General features: G+C 40.5%; 1 protein-coding gene across 16 annotated transcripts in view; it reads left to right on the top strand.

The window, feature by feature from the left end:
- The window catches only part of LOC308055206 (melanopsin-like), a 48579-nt gene that overhangs the window by 9948 nt on the left and 15198 nt on the right, over positions 1 to 23433 (top strand). For 4 of the 16 annotated variants that reach the window (XR_013924356.1, XR_013924357.1, XR_013924358.1 and 1 more), the window contains exons 1-8: positions 2178 to 2498; positions 4797 to 4895; positions 14291 to 14433; positions 16729 to 16862; positions 18396 to 18599; positions 19012 to 19183; positions 20934 to 21089; positions 22205 to 22312. Coding sequence is in view for 12 of the 16 variants with exons in the window: in XM_080368945.1 (XP_080225071.1) it covers positions 2412 to 2498; positions 4797 to 4895; positions 14291 to 14433; positions 16729 to 16862; positions 18396 to 18599; positions 19012 to 19183; positions 20934 to 21089; positions 22205 to 22312 (1103 nt within the window). In the remaining 4 variants the exon portion in view is untranslated. The other 12 variants (XM_080368950.1, XM_080368943.1, XM_080368942.1 and 9 more) reach the window with 10 other exon arrangements.

Raw genomic sequence — 23433 nt, 5'->3', positions numbered from 1 at the left:
TGCTGTAGGAAGGTTTGTCAATTGTTCATACGTTTATCTAGGATTATTTGAAAACATTCATAAAGAAAAGAGGATTTTCTTGTGCATTGCAAATTAGTTATGATGACTGGGGGCAGAAGTCTGAGGTAGGTCAGCAAACCAAATAGAAAGCATTTGTGTATCCCTGTCCTCATACCCCCCTGTCACTGTATATCCCAACCTTATACCATTACAATACTTTACAAATTTTAGGATAGAAGATTTCCTCCTAAATCTTTGATAACTTGCTTGGACTTCATTTCATTATCCAGCCCAACCCAGGCATTCAGAGAATACTAATATATTTGTTTCTTTTTCTAGTCTTAAGAGAGTGGAAGAGAAAGGGTTATGGGGGAACAGTATGGAAGAAAGTCCAGCTTAGGAGGGAAGCTGTGGGTGTCATTTCATTGCAACAGGTTGTTACCCTGGAATAAATCAGAAAGAAAAAAGTTGGACAAGCATTTTATAGAGTCCTCTTAAGTAATAAATAAGTGGCAAGTGAACAGGTGTTTGAGCATGTAATTTATAACTCCAAATTATTTAAATGCACTGGGTGCATTCTGGCACTGCTAGAGGTCTTAATTTTTAATTGATTTTGTCTTTTTAATCATATATTTATCATGGTGGCTGTGTGGGCTATGTTTGCTGTTAAACTTTCTCTAAAATTTCCTAGGAAGTCCCAAGTTTTCTTTCCGTGTCATTATATATTCACCAAATTTTGAACTAGTTCACATTCTGTATTACTTTCTCTTGCCATAAACTTAACTGTACAAAAACATGTGTATGTGGAAATATACCTCAGTAAGTTGATCAAGGGATTTAAAGTTGAAAATTTCTTTCCGTTATTTGACTGCCTTCAGAGGCTGCAAATTATCCTCCCTAGGATGTCGTGTGCTTCCAGTGTGCTGGGGTGCCAGCCTGCCGAGAGCGTGTGACTGCTGAAGATGGTCCACTTAATCCAGCAGTCCTTGGCCAAGCAGAGTTGGAAGCAGAATTCATTGCACATGCAAGACTGGGCCCAGAATAGAAATGTGTCTGCATTATCGTTGCAGGTGATTAAACAAGGCTGATGACATTCCTGGACTACCAAAGCATGACAAAGCAATGTTACTAGATGAGATGATTCAGCCTTTGGTATCAATGTACCCAAGGGTTTCTCAAAATTACGCAAACATAACAAGAAACATGGAATTGCAAGACATGACAACTGCAATACAAGCCAAGCTCTCTAAGCCCTGAAAAGTAGGAAATTTTAGTATACTGGTGCAAGGGAAGCTGAGAGGCAACCATCAGGCTGACTTGCATGAACTGATTGCACTCTACTAAAGCATTCACAAATATGGCCAGTAGACACTTCTTATAAATTCCGTGGTGAGGACAGTAATGCTGGGAAACACTGAAATAAAAAGAAGTTGTTCAGACTTTATGTGCAGCTTTGGTAGATACCAGGATTTAGGAGCATGCTAACAAGTACATAACTAACCAGTCAGAAATGCCTGGTACTGGATGGTGGTAGTTCAGCAGAGGATGTGACACACGCAGAATGCACGGCATGGTTCAAATACGCAGACTTGGGCTGCTGTGCAGCTGGATATGCCTCTGGGGCAGGTTGTTGCAGTAAGGTCTGAGCCTGAAGTCACCAACTCTTTTGCTGACAGCAGACCCAGGGAACGGTGTCAGCAGCTTCGTGTGACAGCATTTGCAAAGCCCGAGAAACAGGCAGATGGACCTTTCTGATGTTTGCCGTGCAAAAGGACAGGGCACTGTGAGAGGCTGCTGAGTTTAATTGGAGGATGCAGACCAGAAGATTGAATGTCAGGTGGGGATATGTGCCTGATGCCTATGGAAATTTACTGACTGCCATCAGCATAGCTGTTCTGCCAATGAAATGACTGGCTAGGTGAAACCAAGCCCACACTGATTAGATGATGAACACGATTTAAACAGCTACAGCTAGTCTAGAGCTAAAAGAGCAACAGGAAGGAGCGTGTTTTCTTCGTGTCTTGTTAAGTTAGCAGTGCCTGGAAAAGGACTTGATCTCAAGTGAGCAGGAAAAGTATTTGGTTTTTTAATTATAAAAATCACAAAGTACTTCCTCTGAACTTTCTGCAAATAGTTCTAGTGATCAATAAATTACTTGCCTTTTTTTTTTTTTTTAGAAAGAAAAATATGCATAGTTTCTAATATACCTGATATCTTTTGCTACAACTTCTATACTGAAACTTGTGCTAGTTTCAGAAAACCTAGCTGAGGAAACCTTTACCATGATAGAAAAAGAGTGATCATGGCTTAGAAACACGCAGTGTTGGCCTCACCGTTCCCTCGCTGATGTAAGAGGCCCCTCCCTTCGCGGCATTGCGGTAGACCATTGCACAGAAGATGGACATTGGCAAATGAAGGTTAGCGGTGACAGCAAGAGCAACCAGGGAGTTCCTGGATTAATGCTGGTGCTTTGGAAAATTCTAGTGGTGCTGCTGAAGGTAAGTGCCAGTTAGTTACTCCTAAAGTAGCTGATGGGGAAGGCAGGTTGTCTCAAATGCTGGAGGGCTGCAAGATCTGCAGTATTTGCAGTCCCTCCTCAATAGTGCATGAGGTAGCAGTTTGATTGTGTCCTGGATGATGCTTCCAGACCCTTAGGTAATCCATTTGCAATAGAATTATTTTGTATTCAGCCATAACGACTGTACAAGTGCTGTGAAATTGCTTTTCAACTCTGTTATTAGCTCAGTGTTTACTGTTTGGTCACAACAAAACCAACAGTAATAAACTATTGTTCAAGTTCAATATGAGCTTGCAATTAACAGTGCTTTCAATGGGCTCTTTACTTGTGGATAAATCTTAAATGACCCTCTTACCCCACAGTTTTTGTGAGTAGATTGTCCCTTCACCTGTTTTTCTGTGGAGAAATGCTCTTTAGAGCCGTGCTTTTCTGGAGTTGGATGGACCGAGAAAGGCTCAGTGTGAGCTTAAATTTGGTATCAATGTGACTTGAGACACATACCATGCTTGATTAGACTTACTTTTGTTTTTGTGAGATTCTCTGGTGCATATTACTTTGCTGGATTGCTTATTTGCTTTTTAAAAATAAAGGTTCAGAAGGAGTTAGTTTTTTGCCTGAGATGAGACATAGGGCTCTGTAGAAAAAAATTTGTGGGGACTCCCTGAGGCTTTCTGATTTGACACAGTAAAACCAGGGTTTTTTTTCAGCTAACCAGATTGTGGGCTTCTCTTTTTGTAAAATGGCACTTCCTCCTTAACTCGAAAGAGGACGCTGTCCTGTGCTGAGATTTTCTTTTCTGGTAGCTCATCATGGTTCAAACCAGTGTTGCAAAGACCATCTGGGAGTTGCTTCAAATGTACCCCATATCTGGAGATTATTGTGAGGGTTGGAGAAGATGTTGTTTCCTAGTATAGATGTGCTAAACCTCTTCTAACCTTTCATAGAGGCTTGAAAAGTGGTCTGCAGAATTAAAACAAGAGACCGTGTTGAAACAACTACATTGTCCCTATTTTCAGTGTACTACACACATCAGTGGAGAGGGAAAGAATGAAACTCCTTCACTATCAAGACACATAGTCGTCTTGATGCTTCTCCAGACCAAGTAAAGGCACTTGCTTTTGTGTGAGATGTTGTTAGTTCCTCCAAGATGAGCACTGCCATCAAATAATTACATTTTCTGAGAGGTGCAGAAATTGCTTTTAATATACACACCTGTTCCCACCAAATGTGTCAAAGCATGCTCCATTGTTTTAGTATTTTATAAATTTGTAAGTCTTTTGCTGTAAGTTCTCTCTAATTGTGAGTTTGTGTCGCAGTTCCTTATTAGTTTGCTAGTGCTGCTTCAATCTTCCTCTGAAATAAATCTTCAGTACTGCCGTAGCTTGCTACTTGTAAATGGAGTTGCCAGTTTCACTTGTTCATTGGATGTGGGTCTGTTTGTTCCTTTAGCAATGCTAAGTCCACAAGGAATTTATAAATGCTTCCTGCTCCAGGTGGCTAGAAAAACAATTATCTCCTTCTTGCATGAGAGTCTGTTTTGGTCTTGTTTTGGAGAGTTAAGGGAGGTTGCATTACTGCCAAATGCTTTCGTTTTGCAATAAAGATTTGCCTTTTGCTGCAGAGATGGGTCGTCTTGAATATATCTCACCTGATAACGTCCTCCTTTTCCCAGTCATCTCCATTACCTCTGTTAACTGTGGCAGCTACGTGCTTTATTCTAAACAGAGTATTTAGAGTATCTAGTGGGAATCTGTCAGACTAAAATACATAGGCCATTGGACTAGACAATGTATCAGTGATCCAGTTTAAAATGTCTCTAAAACTAATCATAAAATATTCCAAATCCAGATTTTCATCATACTTAGGCACCTACCAGTGCAGTTAAACACAAGGAATATTTTCAAAACCACAGAAGAGCAGTAGGTGTATTGCCACCAGTGCAACCATAGGTGTGATGTGCCTAAAAAACTCTGGAAATCTGCCTTTTCGTGTAGGACATAGAGCCACAGTAGAAGAAACTGTTACAAATGAAGTGGAAGACTTATTACAGCCTTCTCATCCAAGAAATATGGTCCCTCTACAGATTATCTGTTGAAGTTAGTCTACAGCATCTGAGTGCATAACATGCATATAGGTTCATTTGGCTTTTGTTGTCTGACCCAGTTCCTTGTGGAAGTAAAATAAGATAGGCAGGAAGATTTTCAGTTTACTGAGACAGCATACCTGTCCTCAAGTAACTGAAATAATATTTTGTTTTCCTTATGGCTTAAATCAATAGGTTTTTAACTATATATTTTGGAGGATTTATTCCTGGTGTCATGGAATATTTTGGGTTGGACGCATGGTCATCAAGTCCCACCTGCTGCTCCAAGCAAGGGTAACTTCAACGTTTTGTAATTCTCTGTGGATGGACATTGTGCATCCTCTCTGGGCCCCTGTTTCTGTGCTTCACCAATCTCACTGAAAATTTTGCCTGCTGTGACTTGTGACTTGTGCCTGTTGCCTCTTGGCTGCTCGCTGTGCCCCTCTGGCTCTGCCCTCTGCATACCCCCCTTCCAGGCATAAAGGAATATTAAACAGATGGAAGCAGATATTGCATAGGAGTAATCTTCAGTTTAGAGTGATTAGATATTTCTTTGATCTAACAGAAACTGAATGCTACAGTATTCATCTAATATCACAAATGTTCTTGAAGTTAACAGATGGAGAGTGCGCTTGCTGTATTCCCCATGTTCTTCCCTTAAAAGCATCTGTTGCCAGATGCTGTCAGGTGTAAGATATAGTGGTTGGTGGGCTTCTGATCTGACTACTTTTATCAGTTTTCATGTTCTTAAATCTATATAATGGAATGATTAAAATGGTGTCAAGAAGCTGGGGGGTTGCTTTTAATTGCTCTCCATCCCCACCCTACCACCCATGACAAAAATTTCTTGTTGAAATATGGAAATTACCCTAGTTGGTGAAGAATGTCTCTGGTTCCAGGCCTTCAGTTAAGAGTATTTCCTGCAGAAGAAAAGTCTGTTTATAAATAAATAAGGAAATGTAGAGAGTGAGATGAATTCTTTAGAAACCTGCAATTCTTTACGCTTAGCTAGTAGAAATTGTACATAAAACTTCACTGAAATGTAGTTAATAAGGGAAGTGTATTTCTGTTAGCATTGTGCTTTCTTCATCATTCACCATACTTCATTGTAGGTGACAGACTAGAAAAAATATAGAGAAGAGGATCCAGCAGGAACCAGATGACTGCACTGATGAAAAATATTAGCTAGATGTATTTTTAAAAATGGCATTAGAAGGACTATATAGTATTAGTGTAAGTTTTTAACTTCTTGCCTTAACTGTTTTATTAGCATGTGTTTTCATTTTGTAATCACCCTTTGAAAAGCTGATGTCAGCTGATGATTTTTTTTTTCCAAAGTCCTGTAAAAATAAGCACGCGTTTTCATGGGATCTATTTAAAATGTAGAGCCCACTTCTCAGAGAGGTTTCTGCACACAGATCTTCTGGCAGCAGCTGTGTGGGTCTCCCTGAGAAGCAAGGCAGTACAATGAAAAGACTGCTAACATTTAGATGAGATGCATAAAGCCAAAGGTGGCTGGTGAAGGATTTGTTCTCAGTTATCAACAGTGAGGAAGAAAAAAATCAGTTTTTTTGAAAACAAAGTATGAAAGTTAAGATGTCCAGAAGACAGAGTATATGTTCAAGCTCTTTGAAGGCTCAGGGCAGGATGTTATACCTACTGGCAGAGATCAGGATTTCATTATGTGGTGCAAACATCTGTGGACAGGCAAAGACCGTTCTTCATGTACTCCTGTTAAAAGCAGTAATAGGTGAGCATCACTCAGCAGTTGTGCTCACTGCTGCTTGGGCTGAAGCCTGGGGCTGGGCACGGGTGAGGGCTTGGTGCAGGCAGGCAGTGCGTGCTGCAGCAACATGTTGCCGTCAGCAAACAGTGGCAGCCCATGAAATTGCTTTTGGTGCATGGCGGGTAAGCGGGAACATCCTGGTCAGACATCCGTGGCTGGTGAAATGGGAGCAGCAATGGTCTGGCAGGCTGGGATGAGTGAAGTGGACCAGCGTGAGCTACAGGAGCTCAGAGGAGGTGGAGAGGGGAGAGCAGGTTGGGTGAAGAGCCCACGTTATGCCAGAGGGTTACAGCACCAGCGAATTCAGAGCACTCTTGCCATAGAGTGGCAAATGTAGAATAAAGGGGGATCTCTTTTTTCAGGTGAACTTTATATGATTATTAAAGAGCTGCAGGTAGCATTAAGGCACTCAGAGGGAGAAAACCAACCTATGAAAGTATGATGAATAATAAGAGAAAAAAATGTTGTTGTAGTGTATAAATGATTTTTCCCTGAAAAATGCAAAATTTCTTATATTAAAGGAAATAACTCTGATATCATGTTTTGACTACACATGCTTTTTTCTAACATGCTTTAATGCACTAAAAGATATATTCTGAGAGTTCTGCCTTCTGCTTTGTTGTTGCACTGTGCTAACAGTCATGCATTGCCTCATGGCCAAGCAAATATGCACTGAACTGTAATAGTCCAGCTAATTTGGTACAGTGTTAGCATTGATCAGATTTGTTCAGCATGCTGCCTGCCTAAGCATGCCTAGCTTGTGTTGTAATTTGAGGTGCGTTTGGACATAGCATCAGATAACTGTGGAGGCATTTATCCCCAAGGGGACAATATGGTATCTCAGGGGCCACATTAAGGAACTGACTGGGTGTGCAAACCTGTGAGAGATGAGAAGGTGACGATGGACTGAGCCCTCACCTCAATTGAGTATTAACAGCTTCTGGTAGTGGGCTTTTAATTGCTTGTTTTTCAAAAATGCTTAAGTCATGGTTGAATTTGGTTCTTTTAGGTTTTATGCATTCAGGTTAGATTTGGATGTGTTTAAATAAACATAAAATGTATGTAGAGGAAAATGTTATGAAGATCTGGTTAATTCTACTGGTCTCGATGACACAAATACACCACTACTGGAACAGAAATGTCCTCAGAAAACATGCCTTTGGTATCTTGCTTTAAAACTTTCAGGTCTTGGAATAAAAATCCATTGCCTTGAGTTTTCATTATAGTAACTTGAATTACGGCAGGGAAAAAAAACCTGTGCTATTTCGTGCTTCCCCATGAAAACAGTGCAGCAAGTAACACAGTGCTCCTCCCAAGGTCGGGTTGCGCAGGCACACTCAGCTCAGTACCTTGTACTGAGTAAGTACTGAGTAAGCTGTTACATTTGCTGGCCCCTGTCCAAGCAGCGCAGATAGTGCTGGAGCTGGCACAAGACAGCTTGTTTTTCAGTTGGGCTGATTTTTTCTTACTGAGTTATATTTTGGTGTTTGTGGTTTTGTTTTACTCAGAGAAGCAAATGTGTCTTTTTGCACTGGTTTAGGTGGTGTGGCTGGGGATGCACATAGCAAACAGTGTCCGTATGATTTCCAGAAAAGACTTTGCATTTTAAGGCTTTTTGTCAGTACCCAGAGAGAAGTAAACGTGCCTTTGAGATGGCTTTGTAACAAGGAGACAAATATTAAAACATATTTTCACTTTTATTGTTTACTTCTGATTTTTGTATTCTCATATGAATAATTTTTATATTGCCTTATTAATTATAAACATACGAATTATTAATACCCCTTGTTTACATTGACTCGTAAGGCTGGCAAGGTAGACATCTGGGTTTGCCTACCTTGTCGAGTTTCTGACTGGTTTAATTTCATGATATTGAGAACCTGATTAGGGTTTGATGGTGTTCCCTTTGGTTTTTTTAAGATTCTTCTACCCCCCGCCCCAGCCCCCCACCCCCGACACATGCTATTAGATTGCTTGCAACTATGAGAAGTTTAAGCACAGATATTGAGGGCCTGAAAGAAAGCATCTTGTCAAAGCAGGGGCTGTGCTAAACATGAGATCTTCAGGATACATACCCCAAATGAGTCTTCAGGTCAGACATTAAATGCTTTTTTTTCAACCATCCATTTCAGTAACAGCCTAGAAGCACTTGCTGGAATGGAATTAACTAGATACATATTTTATTATAGAAAAAAATTCTCAAGGTTTTTCTGCAGTGACCTCAGTCTGTATAAATACCTGCCTAGGTCTGAAGCAGATGCCAGACTTTGGTACCCAGCTGCCTGTGCTGTTTGTCCTGTTCTACACAGCACTGGAAGTTCCTGTTCTTGTTTGTCGCTTTTGGGTGAACTGCATCAAATTCACAGTTCCATCTGCTAAACCAATTGTCTTCTTGATTAAGTGCATGCTATAAATACGTGTTTGAGTGCTCTTGGCTTTGGCGTATGAACTGGTTGGAACGAGCTGTGGAAGAAGAGTGTCATCCGGAGACTGATAAGAAAAACAACTTTTCCACATGTGGATGGTCGCGGTTTGATTTGATTTTTGAGGACCAAATTAATCTGTATTTCGTCTGTAGTGTTGTAATGCAGTACTGTTACCAGAAGTTGGTTAACAAGCGAAGTTGGTGGGGATTTGAGGCGGGGGGATGGGGGGAAGGCTTGTTTTTTTAATACCCAAAGGTAATAACAATGTTTTCAACAAGTATGCATTTTAAATAGATCATATTTTGAAAAATATCTGACCATCACTAGCTCTACTATGGTCACCACATAGCAATGGTCTTCTGTTTGCTGACTAAAAAGTTCCTACATACAAGATATTCATTAAGCCCCAAATTTCATCATTTCAAACCAGATGGTGCTGCGTACTGAAATTACCTCTTATGTTGACCATCAGTGAAATTACAAGGAACTTACCAACTACTACCTAATAGCTGGTACACATGGATTGCTCCTATTTCATCATACATAAGTATTGTTTACCATTTTTCTTTAAAATTTCTAAGTGTAACTCTATAGACTTCATTTTTTACTACAGTAAAATCAAACTCGTACATTGTGAATCCATGTAGCAGGTCAGCACAGGGAGGCTCCTATGCTGTTAATTCACTCTCTTGTTAGTGCTCATTAATCCCCTATGTAAGCAAGCCCTTACTTAAGCTCATTTCAGTCTAAATAATTTCCACAAGATAAGCTTACATCCATGACCAAAATCAGAGCATAAATAAAGCTTTAGATACTCTTATATCCACCTAATGCCAATCATACGACCATTTTCCATTATTTTCTACCCCTACCCATTAAAAGGGATCTGCCCTTGCCCTCCTTTTTTAGCCACTATTTTTTTTTGTCTTCTGCATTGCATTCTTAATCAATCTTCCAGTTGGATAGCAGAAACAGATGGCTCTAATTATTTGGACATCATTTTGTCACTAAAAATCAAATTACGAAAGCTCTCATAGAATAACTTTTCTCATCTGTTCTGTTTTCCACCCTTATTTTGGGAGAAATAGACAAAGTTTATTTTTATATCTGGTGCCTGCTTCCTTTGCCAGCTAGCTGAGGGACAGCTGTTAATTATTTGTCCTCCATTTGCCTGCAGATCTGTTAGTTGCCCTGCCATGAAAACCCTCCAAGCAGTCATGTAGGTGACAGCATTTTGATGTTGTAGTCACATCGCGTGTAATGGTAAGGCCATATCATGATTTATGAGAGTTGTCAGGTCCAACATCTCATAGAGTCAAAACACAAGTGATGGTAGAATTAATTTAGGAGCCAAACAAAGCAGGATAGCCAAGTATGCCAGAAGCTGGCCTTGCTGCAATTACTGACATCTTTATGGGCTGCTTGTTTACGTTGGTATTGTTGAGTGAAGCCATCAGGTTGTTCTGGACAGTGTCTTTAAAATCTTCATTTAGGAAGTGGATGTGCATTCAGCAGTGTGCTTGAGATTCTGTTCCAGGAGCACAAATGGAGGGAGGAAAAGCCAATCTGAGGGAAAAATGGACAGGTGAACACACCTCACATGGGCCCTGGAAAACTTGCTTCACCCATTAAAGATTCAATATAGTGGTTGAATAAAAAGTAATGCCTGCCTTCATTATCTTTACGTTAAATCACATCGTTGAAGAGAAGGAGAAAGACTGTGCCTTATACAGAACAAGGTTTTCATTCTACATTATGTGGCTGCAATGATACTGAGCACCCATAAACACAACTTACTGAGACAGCCGTGCTGAATCCAGGGCACCCATCCGTTACCATGGCAGTGTGAAACAGCTGAAGCTGGGAAAGCATCTCACAGCATGTCTTCTAACTTTGTAAGTTTTCCAATAGCATTCTCGAGGGGTCCAAGTTCACTGTTACTAAAATTAAAAGGAATAGACTGAAGTAAAGCTGCACAGTGTACTCTAGCATTTAGAGAGCGGTGGCATGAGATGGGTCCAGAATCCATGGTTTACCAAGTCTAAATGACAGGACCCTTCCACTACTATAAACTGATTTTTTGCTGATTCATACCAGCTGTCATCGACCATACATCATTTTGGTGCTAAGAGAAAAGCTAATACAGACATAACCTGGTAAGACTCAGCAGTGACAATGGCAAATGCAACCTGTTTTACTTAGCTGCTGCCCTGCTTAACAAGTCATCTGGAAAGATTTGTAATAGTTATTTGGGTTTTCTTGTTTTGGAAAGTGTGACAGCAACTTGGAATAGTCTCCTATAGTTTAATTTTATTCTTATTACTTGGGAGAAACTAAAAGTACCCCAAAAATGCGTGAAGTAACAGCTTTTGAGAACATCAGCAAAAAACAGCTTCTCATTAGAGCTCATCACCAAGCTTAGACATTTTTTTTCATATTTCCGGGCCTCATCTTCATACAGAAAAATATTGACATTAGCGAGTATTTAGTTTGTAAATCAAAATTGCCAAAAAGGCCAGCTTCTCAAAGGTGATACTCTAGGAAAAAAGAAAAATCTTAGATGTTGTGAATATCTTAAAGCCTTGATGATACTGATGGTTTGTTTCCATTTTCGTGTTTTTCTGTCCAAGAACAGGTCTGTATTAGAAAAGCAGCATTTGTTCAATAGAGTAGATTTTAAATTCTCAACCTTAAGAGTATTTAAATCTTTATTTTTATTTTTCTATTGTGAAATCATGCCAAATTAGTGAAATAAATTGTGAGTAAAATGAGGTATAAATTCTATTTGATTAGCTTGCAGCTATTTGTACTGTTTTATGTAGAAAATGTCCACTAGTTTAAATTATTTTTTATCAGAGTTCAGGTTTTCTGTTGAAATATATATATACACGCACACATAGATATGCACATTTATCTTCTTGGATCCAAATTGCAGTGTAAGAATGGTTTTCTGTCTTTATCAGCTTGCCACATTTCATATAGCTGGATGCCTGCCACATCCTGCTGTCCCAGGGTAACACCAACAGAGTGAGTAATAGTCATCTTTTCATTCAGATCTTAAAGCTGTTCTTACTGCTATTAACATTACAGCAAAAATCATCGTAGTATTTTATGAACTCCGTTGAAAGCATGATGACTTCTACAAGGGCTGTGTAATCTAAACATCCCTCACTTCAGCTTCTCGCTGAGATTGCAGCCTCTGTGTAATCTCCGGTATTTATTGCCTTCCAAATTCCACTCTGTAAGCATCAATATTTTACATTTCAGCCAGTATCGCCAGCAAACTGTAATTTCAGCTTAGAAATGTGTCAGAAGACTTTTTTCAGCTTTTGACACAGCTTACCACCCTTAACTGAATAAACCAGGCCAAAACGTCCAATTCAGCTTCTCTTCAGCAGAGGGATAAAGCAAGACACCTTTGGGTGTGAAATTCATAGTCCATTTCTCAAATGAGTTTCTGCAGCAGTGAGTTCCCATATGGTGAAGCATAATGCATATGACCGACAAGTACTGCTTGCCCTGAATTACATTTATATAATACTCCGCTACATAATAAACCTCTATATAGGGATAAATCCTGAGCATGCCTAACAGATAAGCTGGAAAGGAAGAAAAAAAGGGATCCTTTTCCTTTCTCTGCGGTTTAGCCTCTCTGGTATGCATTGCCAGAAATGAGGCAGGGTTCCGATGTAGTGCACGCGTGCTGCTAAGAAGATTAGGTTTGAGGGAAGAGGAAAGGAGTTTAACAGGGTTAATTTGCGTGCCCAGGCAGCCCCACTCTGAGAGCACAGCACCGTCTGTGCCTGGTGCCACTGAGCATTTCCCCTCTGGGCCACCTCTCCGAGTGCTGTCTGCCCTTATACTCTCACACCTTCTTCAAGGGTAAGTGCTACACAGGGTGACATTATTTCTTGCTGCCTAACCACTGGGAATAGCATTGACAGTCCTCCAGTGCAGCCAGCCACCAGCAGACACTCCCTTTCATTTTTTTCTGCTTTTACAGTGATGTTACCTTTGGTGAAGTGTCACGTTTGTGGTAGCATCTGTCAAATGGCTGAGAAGGCTTGAAATCAGCTTTCTGTTTTGAAGCCATAGCTTTTGTACCATTTACTGCATCACTTCAGTCCCAGGAGCTTTGCTGTCAGCATTTCTGCTCCAGATCCACTCTTGCAGATGCTCAGGGTGTGTGATGCATCTCATCAGGTGCTCCCAGCCACCGAATGCCAACCTGCCCTGGGGAGTACCCACAATGGGACCACACAGTGAAGGGGATAATGCCCACAGGTAGAACTGTTGTACAAGGAGAGACCTGTAGTATGTGCACTTCATAGGCGAGTAAGGTGTAATAGAAGGTAGAAGGAAGAAACTGCGGTATGGGAGATTAGAAGCTAGCAACAGAGCGGGGTGGGAAAGGGGGGGGGGGTGCAGGAAAGTCTGTTCCCACCATTTTCAAATGGCTGCTTAAATACTACAGTGGGGTAATAGTTATAATCTTGAACCTATTCCATCACCTAGCTCCTCTTCCACAGACCCGTATCAGCCTCTTTCCATACCCCACACTGGCTGAGCTGTACAGTGGCAAAACATGGCAATGCAAAGCAGGTCCTCAGCTGTGACAAGGTGCCATACCTTTGACTAAGCTGTCCAGATCTGATCATGTGTGTGAGCACTCTGCATTGCTTAGCTGCTTCTGGCTTGGTAAATAAGGGTCTCCATCAGGCAATTGAGACTCTTCTTGTAAATAATGCTAATGAGAGCTGAGTGGGTTAGCTGTAGGCTGCCCTGCTGCTGAATTTAGCCAGTGATAAATATGCATTTGTTTAAAAAAAAACCCAAATGCCAATGTAGAGAGTTGGTGGGGTTTTATTCATGTGCTGGAGATAAAGAGCAGTGAAAGAAGTATCAGGACTATAGAATGTATTTGTTCTTACACAGGTGATGTTACTGCTGCTGTTTTACCTCTGTATCCTACCTTTTCCACAGGGATTCCCAGGTTTGCAGCACTGTAAATTAGTGGATAGGAAGCTTGGGGAGACCCATGGAATTCAATGTTTATAAGTGTGGGATTTGATACCAGCGGTCCTAATAAAACCCAAGTATGACAAGCTATTCCATGTTGAATCCAAGTTTGTGTCATCAGCTAGCTCTGCACCCCGAAGTGCAGCAGCTACCCAGAGTGAGTTTTATGCTAGCACATCTTTGCCTTTTTCATATCATCATCATAACTGCTTTAGTATTTTTCTCCACTCTATTTTCCCTGTTGATGTTTTTTAAATATAAATATGTACTGTTAAAGTCATGAAGGCTACTTGAGGGAAACTTGATTACAGGGATGTGGAAAGAGCTCAGGGATGTGTATTTGATTTGCATGAACTGTGGAAGTGAATTTTTTGCCTTGCTTCAACAGGCTGAGCCCATGTCCCCTGGAATGGGTCCTGAATGGGCTAAGCTTTCCTTTCCCTCTGTCTTCCATTCAGGTTTTGAACATGGGCACCCAGCCACACGCTGTGACCAAGGCAGAGATCCCTGACTATGTTCTTTACACCGTAGGAACATGTGTGCTCATTATTGGCTTCATTGGCATCATTGGAAACCTCCTAGTCCTCTACGCATTTTACAGGTACAAAAATTCCTTTCACGGTTAATCTGACTGGCCTTGAGGTTCATGTGTGCCTGTGTGCAGATGTTCTGCATTGGTTCCCTCTTGGATTATATCTCCAAGCAAAGGCTGATGGCAATAAGTAGTGGGGAAAGGCAACCACCCCCCCCCCCATACATCCATGCACAACACTGATAACCTCAGTGTAAATTACTTATGTTTTAAGGAATCAAAGAAAATGAGAAAATAAATACCTTGTTTGAGAAACAATTCCAAATGAAAGTTTAAAGAGGAGTTTAATACTTTCAATGGCAGAAACCTCAGTCTCCCTGTTGCAGGCTTCTTCACTTATTCTCTAGAATGTGCAGAAACACTTGACAAAAACTGATGCTCTTCCCAGCAGCCCAGATGTCCTGGATGGACCAAGAAAGCAATGTGCTACATAAGTTCATGCCATCAGTGTATTCCCTGCTTCAGGCAGCTCATAGGATTTCTGTCAGTTTGTGTGCTCACTTGGCTTCTGACAGTGTAATAGACAGCCAAAGCTACTGCAGCTAGAGTATGCAGAAATCTCATGGAAAAAATAAATAGCCTCCTTCTGTCCCACACTCACTGGGATATAAGCTGGATTTTAATATCCTTCTCACTCACTGCTTGCTGTCATCATGCTTACAATGCTAGAAACACTGGTGGGGTTATGAATCAAGCATTAGCTCCCTATTGTTAAATGTTTAAGATGAATAGATTAGTTTAGTTGTTTTGAATAGCTGGCTTTTAATATGAGAAAGAGGAGAAACTGAGTTCCCTGCAACTGTAGATACGATCGTGGTTTTTGAAATGCAGTGCAAGCTCTCCATTTCTCTTGAAATTTGATTTTTAGCTGGTGTAATAAAAGCATTAAATTGCCAAAGTACAAAAACCTTCAAAGACAGGTGAGCACATGCAAAGGTGTGAACTCTGCACCCTCTCTCACCCAGTTGTTGCAGGCAGTTACAAACCCCAAGATTTTGTTAGAATTGCAGCAGCATTAAGATGGCTTTCTCAATTTCTTTTTCATTATTTCTTTATCAGCTTGAGGAAAGAAATTCATGTTAGCTGCAGATACCAGTATTTTAAGGCACATCAGAAAGGCCTCAGTTGTTCAACTTTGTACACTGAAGGAGGCATTTGGGGGAAAAGAAACAATTATTTCTAACTATTGAGAATTACTACATGCAGGTTGCAAGAACAAAGCTATTTATAAAATTCGGCTTCCTCCCTGTGTCTCACAGGGTGTGCAAAGTCACCTCTTTTTGTATTATATGTACCTAACACTGTGAAAAGTTCTGAATTCAAACTCTAGGTATCAAAGGTCTGAACTTCACCATGCAACCAATACAGTGGTTAACACTGAGGGACTACTAGCTGAGTATTACACCTCTCAGTATATCCTTCAAAAATGCCAGTTTTAAGGTAGACTTGGGTGAGCCAAACTCACAAATTAACTTTCCTGGTGGGACATAGTATTTGATCAGAGCGACAAAGGCATTTTCAACCAAATAACACCAAGTAAAAGCAAGAGGTTCTTTATCATGTTACCAGTATCTTTATTCCTCTTAGCCAGAGCCAAGGGTAATCTTGAATGCCAGCTGAAAGTTTCCGAAGAGGTTGTAACTCCAGATATCCCTAGGAAGTGGTGAGATGCCATGGAAAAAAACCTAGAAGTGGTGATTTTTTTCTTTGGATTAACTTTGCTTGCGGACTGGCTGCCCCTTTCGCACTCCTTGTTGTGGCATTTAATGTTGCCTGTTCATCTGCAGCTGAGAGCTTTTGTTCTCTTATGAGATGTATATGAACAAAGGCATTGTTTTCAAATCTCTGTGCATGCTCTGATTGTGCTGTAGCACTTCGGAAAGGGTCATTTAGTTAGTGGTAATATGGCAACTCCTCAGCTCGGGGCTTTTAAAAATTCCCCAAAAGCAGGTTCTTTGGCTCAATACCCTGCTTCAGATCCTGATCTTGTGCAGTGCAGGACATGCTCAGTGTTACTGTGCTTATAGGGAACTGCTCTTCTGAACAAATCCACGTATTTCAACACAGCTGGAATTCTCCTCCGTTTGAAGAAAAAACAGTCCGTTTTATCCCCCCTGCTATTATCAGTCATTTTGAAATGACTACATCTGTAGCTGGAGTAATTGACTGATGATGAGCAATTGATTGACTGTAAGTAACTATTGATTCCAACCTGGATAACAGTTGTTTATGCTGGCGAGCAAAGTTATAAAGTTAACTGTTCACTTTGTCTATTTTACATCACTTATTTCTCATGTTTTTAAGCAACAAGAAATTGAGGACGCCCCAAAACTACTTCATAATGAATTTGGCTGTGAGCGACTTCCTGATGTCGGCTTCTCAGGCACCCATGTGCTTTGTCAACAGCTTGCACAGAAAGTGGATACTTGGAGAAATAGGTACTTTTCAACATTAATTCTTACATCACCAACTCTACATTGTCTGCAGCCTATTTTAGGAGTAACTATCTTGGCTTGTGCTGTAGAGACAGCAGCACAAGATTCTTGAGTGACAGCCGCGGTTCTTGACATCATCAGTCAGCTTGATAGCGCATGTTTTGTGTTATAGGTTTGATTCTTTCATCTTACTTATTTTGGAAAGAGAGGAGTCAACATCAACATGTAATCATGTTACCGTTTAGCTTTTAGGGCAGAGGTTATGGCTGAAGATGGCTAGAGAAGTTTTATTAAGTTCTAAATATTTTTCTTTGTATTAGTTTAAGAGGGAGTTAATATTTTTTAGAAATGTATGTTGATATCCATTAGCATGCTTCTAGGAATCTCACGTATGTTGATAGCCAATAGCATGCTTCTAGGAATGTCACATTTGATTCAGAGATTTAAATAACAATAACCAGTTGAGAGGTCTGCAAATTTAAGTTCCTTTCTTTCCAACTGCAAGAAAGATATGGCGAAGCATGCTCAAATTGTAGCTGAAATGTGGGTATAGCAAGTTTCTCAGAAGGCTTGATGCTTTGCTTGGTACTGCTCATCACATCATTGGGTGAAAATTTGCACCAAGTAGTGGCTGTGTATTGGTGGAGCAAGCCTGGAGACCATGTATTATTTAGCGGCACAGAAGGGCTGCTCTTTAGTTTGAGGATATTTTTAGTCTTGCCCCAACCCCTTAGGTGCAATCAGTGTAAATTATTCTGCTGCCACAAATCATGGGATTGATTTGGGCTGAGTAAGATGTGGTCCTTAACTGCAGGTTACTAATAAAGGCTTATAAAGTAGAAGTATGCTTTAAGATTAAATCTGATATTTTGACTGCCTCCCATTCCTGGTGGGCTGTTGTCTATAACCACACAGGATGACAATGAGACATCGCAAAAACTGACTCAGGTTTCTGAATCAAATTAGGGGCAGTATAACTCTGCAAGTTTTCATCTCTGGCAAAATGCCTGAATGCAAAGAGGGGAAAAAACTTGTTTCACGTAAAAACTGTCAATTTTTTTAAAACTGCTGCTGTGAACTGTAGGAGCCAGAGCTATGTTTTGCAGCTGGTCTTTTAGCCATCAAATTTAAACCACTTCTACATTTTAAGCCACATAAAGTCATTTTTTGAAACACCCATCTGTCATGCTGCAGCCTGTTAAGATCAATATATTGGGCAACAGTCCAGGAAAATGTAATTTTAATTAGATTGGATTTTCTTTGAGGCAGTTTTCCATTGACAAAAGGTTCCCAGTTGCAGCCCGCAGTGGAGTGGGACTTGTTAAATACATAGGTTTGTATTTCACTAATATTTGTGGTTTTTCTAATAAACATTTAATAACTATGAGATTGTGAGGCTAAGAAAATTCTTCTAATGGGAGAGAAGTCCTCAACTCCTCAACCAGGAAAAAAATAAGAGGTTTATCTTGTCAGTTTCTGAGAAAAAAAATGCATGTGTTTTAAGAAAATCCCTGACATTGCCATTTTCTGCTTCAGGCTGTGATTTGTACGCTTTCTGTGGGGCACTCTTCGGAATAACCTCAATGGTGACTTTATTAGCTATTTCTGTTGACCGCTACCTTGTGATCACTAAACCCCTGCGATCCATACAGTGGACTTCAAAGAAACGCACCATACAGATCATCGCTCTTGTGTGGCTGTACTCACTTGGATGGAGTGTGGCTCCGCTCTTGGGGTGGAGTATGTTGTCTGCTCTCTATCTTCTTCTAGTGTTCCCTACGTGGTCTGGTTTAGCCTTGCTCGGGGCATAAAAAAAATGGGGGTTTTGGTAAGTTCTCAGGGAAATGCCTAGCCAAACCTGATGGTTTGTCATTGTACTGTATATCTGCACCTATTGCAGTGCAGATACCCTCCTCCCTACCCCCAGGTTATATTCAAGCAGAATAAATTGCAGATGGAGTATTAGGTGTATCTGAGGGTCTGGCAGTCAGGACCTCCTCTCTGCATTCAGACCACATGTATCATATGGCCAGCATAACTCTTTAAGACTACATATACAGTACGGGGTTTATTTGAAGTGCTCAGTTGTTGGATCAGCAACTGCAGAAGCTTTGGGTGCATGTGCGAATAATGTATTCCATGTATTTCATAGGTTCCTATGTGCCTGAGGGCTTGATGATATCCTGTACATGGGACTATGTAACCTACTCCCCTGCAAACAGAAGTTACACCATGATTTTGTGTTGCTGCGTGTTTTTTATTCCCCTGATAATAATATTCCATTGTTATTTATCTATGTTCCTGGCCATAAGACGTACTGGCAGGTAAGCAGTGTAGTGAAATAAATAAATCTCCTTTTCTTGTATTAGAAGATTTTCTCAATTTCTTTAGCTGCAGAAAAATCTGAATCAAAAATTAATCTGAATTGAAATTGGAGGTAAAGTGGCAGGTCATTAACAGCTGTAACTGCAGAAATAATTTTGCCAATGTAAAAACTGGAATGGATGTATATATTCTGTAGTAGGGAAAGAAGTCTCTGGTGGTTCTAATCTTATTGCAGACTGTGATAATTAATAATACATCAGGTAATTTAATAGTTTGGATTATTTGTATTTCAGATTTGCAATATAAGGAACACGGTCCTTGTGCATTCCAGCACAATTTTTGGCCCCAAGGGATGATAAACAGCATGTAGCAATGGGGGCATCATCCGCCTTTGAGCTGCTCCGTAAATATATTATTGTCCTCATATTTTTTACACAGTTTTATTTAAGGCAGGCATCCCAGAAAACCTTGTGGTTCACTCAAGCATCACAACTGCACTTACAATATCTGGCTATGTTGTTAGGACAATTTTTTTCCAAATTCTTTGTCTATATTTGAAAAAAAGGAAAAAAATCAGCAGGTGTTAGCCCTGTAAAGTAACTTCATTCTGTCAGTTATTTTTCTCCTCATGAGCACATGACTTTGGTCTGATCCAACACCAGCTGGAGCTGTGGGTCCTTCTCATTGCTTGCAATGTCATCAGCTCAGATGATTTTTCTTTGTATCTGCCTACAGGCACTTGTTGAATTCATTTGGCTTCACAAAGCTAAATTCCATTTTTACAAGCCTAAAGTGAAGTTCTTACTGAACTCTATGTTTTTGGTCCTGGTTTTTACTATGCTTTGGTTATGCATATTTGGTACCAAGCGAAGGAGCAAATAATGCATGCTTATAACAATGGTGTCCTGCACACCCGTGACGTACAGTGGCCGCAAGATTTTTTTTATGCCTTTTGCTCACTAATACAGTAAATTCACTTTACAAGTGTGTTCACAGTGCACCAGGAAGGAGTTTGTTATCCTGCTGGCTGGTAATTACTGTCTTCAGCCTGAAACATATCTTCATGTAACAACGCTGATATGCATAAGTTGTTATTTCTATGCCAAATTATATAAAACCATTTTTTTTTAATAAAAAATGTTCACCTGATGTGAGAAGACAATTTGATGGGACACTTTTTTGGTAAAAGTATTAGGACTGCCTGTTGTACTCCCCCCCTGAAAATACTAACATTCTAGTGAATAAATGTGCAAGGAAGTAAAAATACCCCCATAAACATTTGGGGTCAGGTTCCTCAGAGTATTCCAGCTCACGTTACCTCATCAGCTGGGATTTCTGCAAGCTGTTCCTCACTTGGAAAGCAAGAGCCATAAGATTTGATTTTTGCTTGCAGCTGTGCCTCTGTTCGCTCCACCTCTGAAAGCAATGAAGGGCAAGGGGTACCAATTTCTTCACCTTTCCAACATGAAACCTTCCTTGTGTTAGGATAAGGGTATGATATTCCCGTCCTCTAGTCCCAGAGGTTCTGGCTCAGTCCCACAGGTAAACAAAGCTCAGACAGAATGCCTGGGACCATTTTATTTCATTAATTACCTTCTAGAGTTTTAAATATCAGAAAACAAAAAAAGCATTAGAGCAAGGAAAGTTTAAATCCGCTTCATTTTGCGTATTGCTGAGAACATATTAGAGATAGTGCACCTCACTTTTTCTCCCTCCTGCTGACATATCTGCATTTTTCCCCCCTCATAGAGATGTTCAAAGGCTGGGGTCCTGCAGCCAGAAATCCTACCTTTCTCAGTCCATGAAGAATGAATGGAAACTGGCAAAAATTGCTTTTGTGGTCATCATTGTGTTTGTCTTGTCCTGGTCTCCATATGCTTGTGTCACCTTGATTGCCTGGGCGGGGTAAGTGGACATGTAATCAAAAGAGCATGTATTATTCTAAAATGTAAATATGATTCGTACTGTCACCCACAAGAAGCAGATCTCCCTTTTGAAAGGGTTTTTAATAGTTATTACGTTGGAGGTGATACTGCATTCTTCGCTATGTCCTTGTGGATAAAGCCAGAAAAGGGACTATTTGTCTATGTATTTTAAAACTATTATAATTTTCTACCTACATTTTTGGTACATATTGTTTTCTCTCCCCCATGATACTTTCTTTGTATGAATTGGAGTTTACCTCTTCTCTCCTGATACCTGTTCTTTCAAGAAGCTTACTCCGTACACTGCTGCCTCTGACAGAAGGCAGAAAAGAGTTTATATTCCCTCATATTCGCCCCGAACTTCCATCTTTCTACAACTGCTCTCCACTTCAAAGGGACCTGTTGTCTTGTCAGTGCACGTTCTTGATTTCAAGGTTGGTTTGGATGGGGCTTTGAGCAACCTCATCTAATGAAAGATGTCTGTCCCCACAGCAGAGACGTTGGATGGTCTTTAAGGGTTGCTTCCAACCCAAACCATTCTGTTATTCTATATTAATTGTGGTTATCCTGCACTGACATTGATCACATGTGATTGACTCTGGGAGCTTAATGACAAGAGGAGAATATTGGTTTCAAACCGCTTCCAGTCCTCTCTTCCTTCTGCAGTGTTTGCAGCTGAGTCACTGACACCCATTACTGTGCAGCGTGGAATTTTAGGTTTGATGCTGTTTTCTTTTCTGTTGACATTCCCTTTTCCCAGATGGTCACAACAGGGGTTGTTTTGGTGGTGGGTTTTTGGGGTTTTTTTTTGCCTAGTGTAGAAACAGGGAAGGTGGTTCTTTGTGTTCCTGGTCATCCTTAAATAGATAACTAATTATTCGCATGCCTTTCATCTCCAAATGATTGAAACCAAGTACGTACTATCAAATGCAAGCCTTTCGTCTGAGCAAAGAATGAATTTGAATGAATTAACATTTCAGGGGTATTTCTTATAAAGTGATCACAGCACAAAACCAGTTGAAAAGAGTATTATGTTTTAGCAATTTAATATTAATCCATGGCATAGCTGTGTGTGATATTTTTGCTTTGTTTTAGTCGAGGCGACACCCTAACACCATATTCCAAATCTGTGCCAGCAGTTATTGCAAAAGCTTCTGCAATCTACAACCCCATCATATATGCAATAATTCACCCAAGATACAGGTACAGTAAACATATAGGTATGTGTATAACTGTACATGCAAATGTGTTTTTTTACAATGAATGAACTACCCTCATTCCCTCAGCCTCACCCCATGCAGTCGGTGCTCCTGCCCTGGCCACCCCATGATGGGATCTGGGTGGTCAGACCCTGCGCCACGTCCACTCGGTACAGGGCATCCCAGACTGGGCATGGAGCCCAGGGGTGGCCAACAGAGGAGAACAGTCCCTCCCTTCACCTTTCTTCACCCTCACAACCCTTTGCCCTTTTATTTCCTTCTCAAGTGTCTTGCAGCCAGTGAATGAGTTTGAGCTGAAAGGTATGAATTCTGCTTTTCACCCAGGCCCTCTGACTGCAGTAAAGTAAGGGATGGAGAGTATAAAGATAACTTGTTCCTACAGAGTAGATAATTAGAAAGGTAACAATGTATTGTAAAAAAAGGTTTCCATACCTTTCCGATGGGAAACCTACAAGATTAGGGGACTGTAAGACACTCCTCCAGAGAATCAGAAACCTTTCCCTTTGCACAAGAATGTCCTTTATAATCTCCTTTAACAACTTCTCTAGAATATCCCAGTTGCCCTCCAGAGACCAGCTCAGCCTTTCCCAACATGTAGGGAAAGCATGAGAAGGAACCACCTTGTGTTTCAGAAAGGTCACCTGCTCTTAAGGCATGCGTAGTACGGACACATGAAAAATTACTGTGTCTTCAGCTGTGTGGTCCTAAAAGGAGTTACAAAATGCTTTTGCAAGGGAATAAGCTGGCATGGTGTTCTGCTGAATGGTTTCAAGCAAGAACAAGCTTACCTTGCACATCCCAGATGCTATGCAAGCTAAAACTTTTCTGAAGTCAACATTTCGTTTAGAAATGCCCTCCCAGCTTCACCTGAGAAATGTGTTCAAGTGCTGACAAAGTCAGTCACTTCTGTTAAAACTTCTGAAATATTTGGTTTCTAAAAATCCAGCAAAAATATTTGTGTGTGTGTGTGTGTGTGTGGCTTTCTGAGATATTTTTTGTTTGTTTGATGTAAGGAAAGGGATACAACTCCGCTGTGTTCTCAGCTCTATCTCCAGCATTATGTAGGCTCCTAAATATTTTTTTTCACCTTTATGACTCACAGCA

This window comes from Falco punctatus (assembly GCF_963210335.1).
Source record: "Falco punctatus genome assembly, chromosome: 1".
Taxonomy (NCBI): domain Eukaryota; kingdom Metazoa; phylum Chordata; class Aves; order Falconiformes; family Falconidae; genus Falco; species Falco punctatus.
This window is presented reverse-complemented; position numbering and strand designations above follow the sequence as displayed.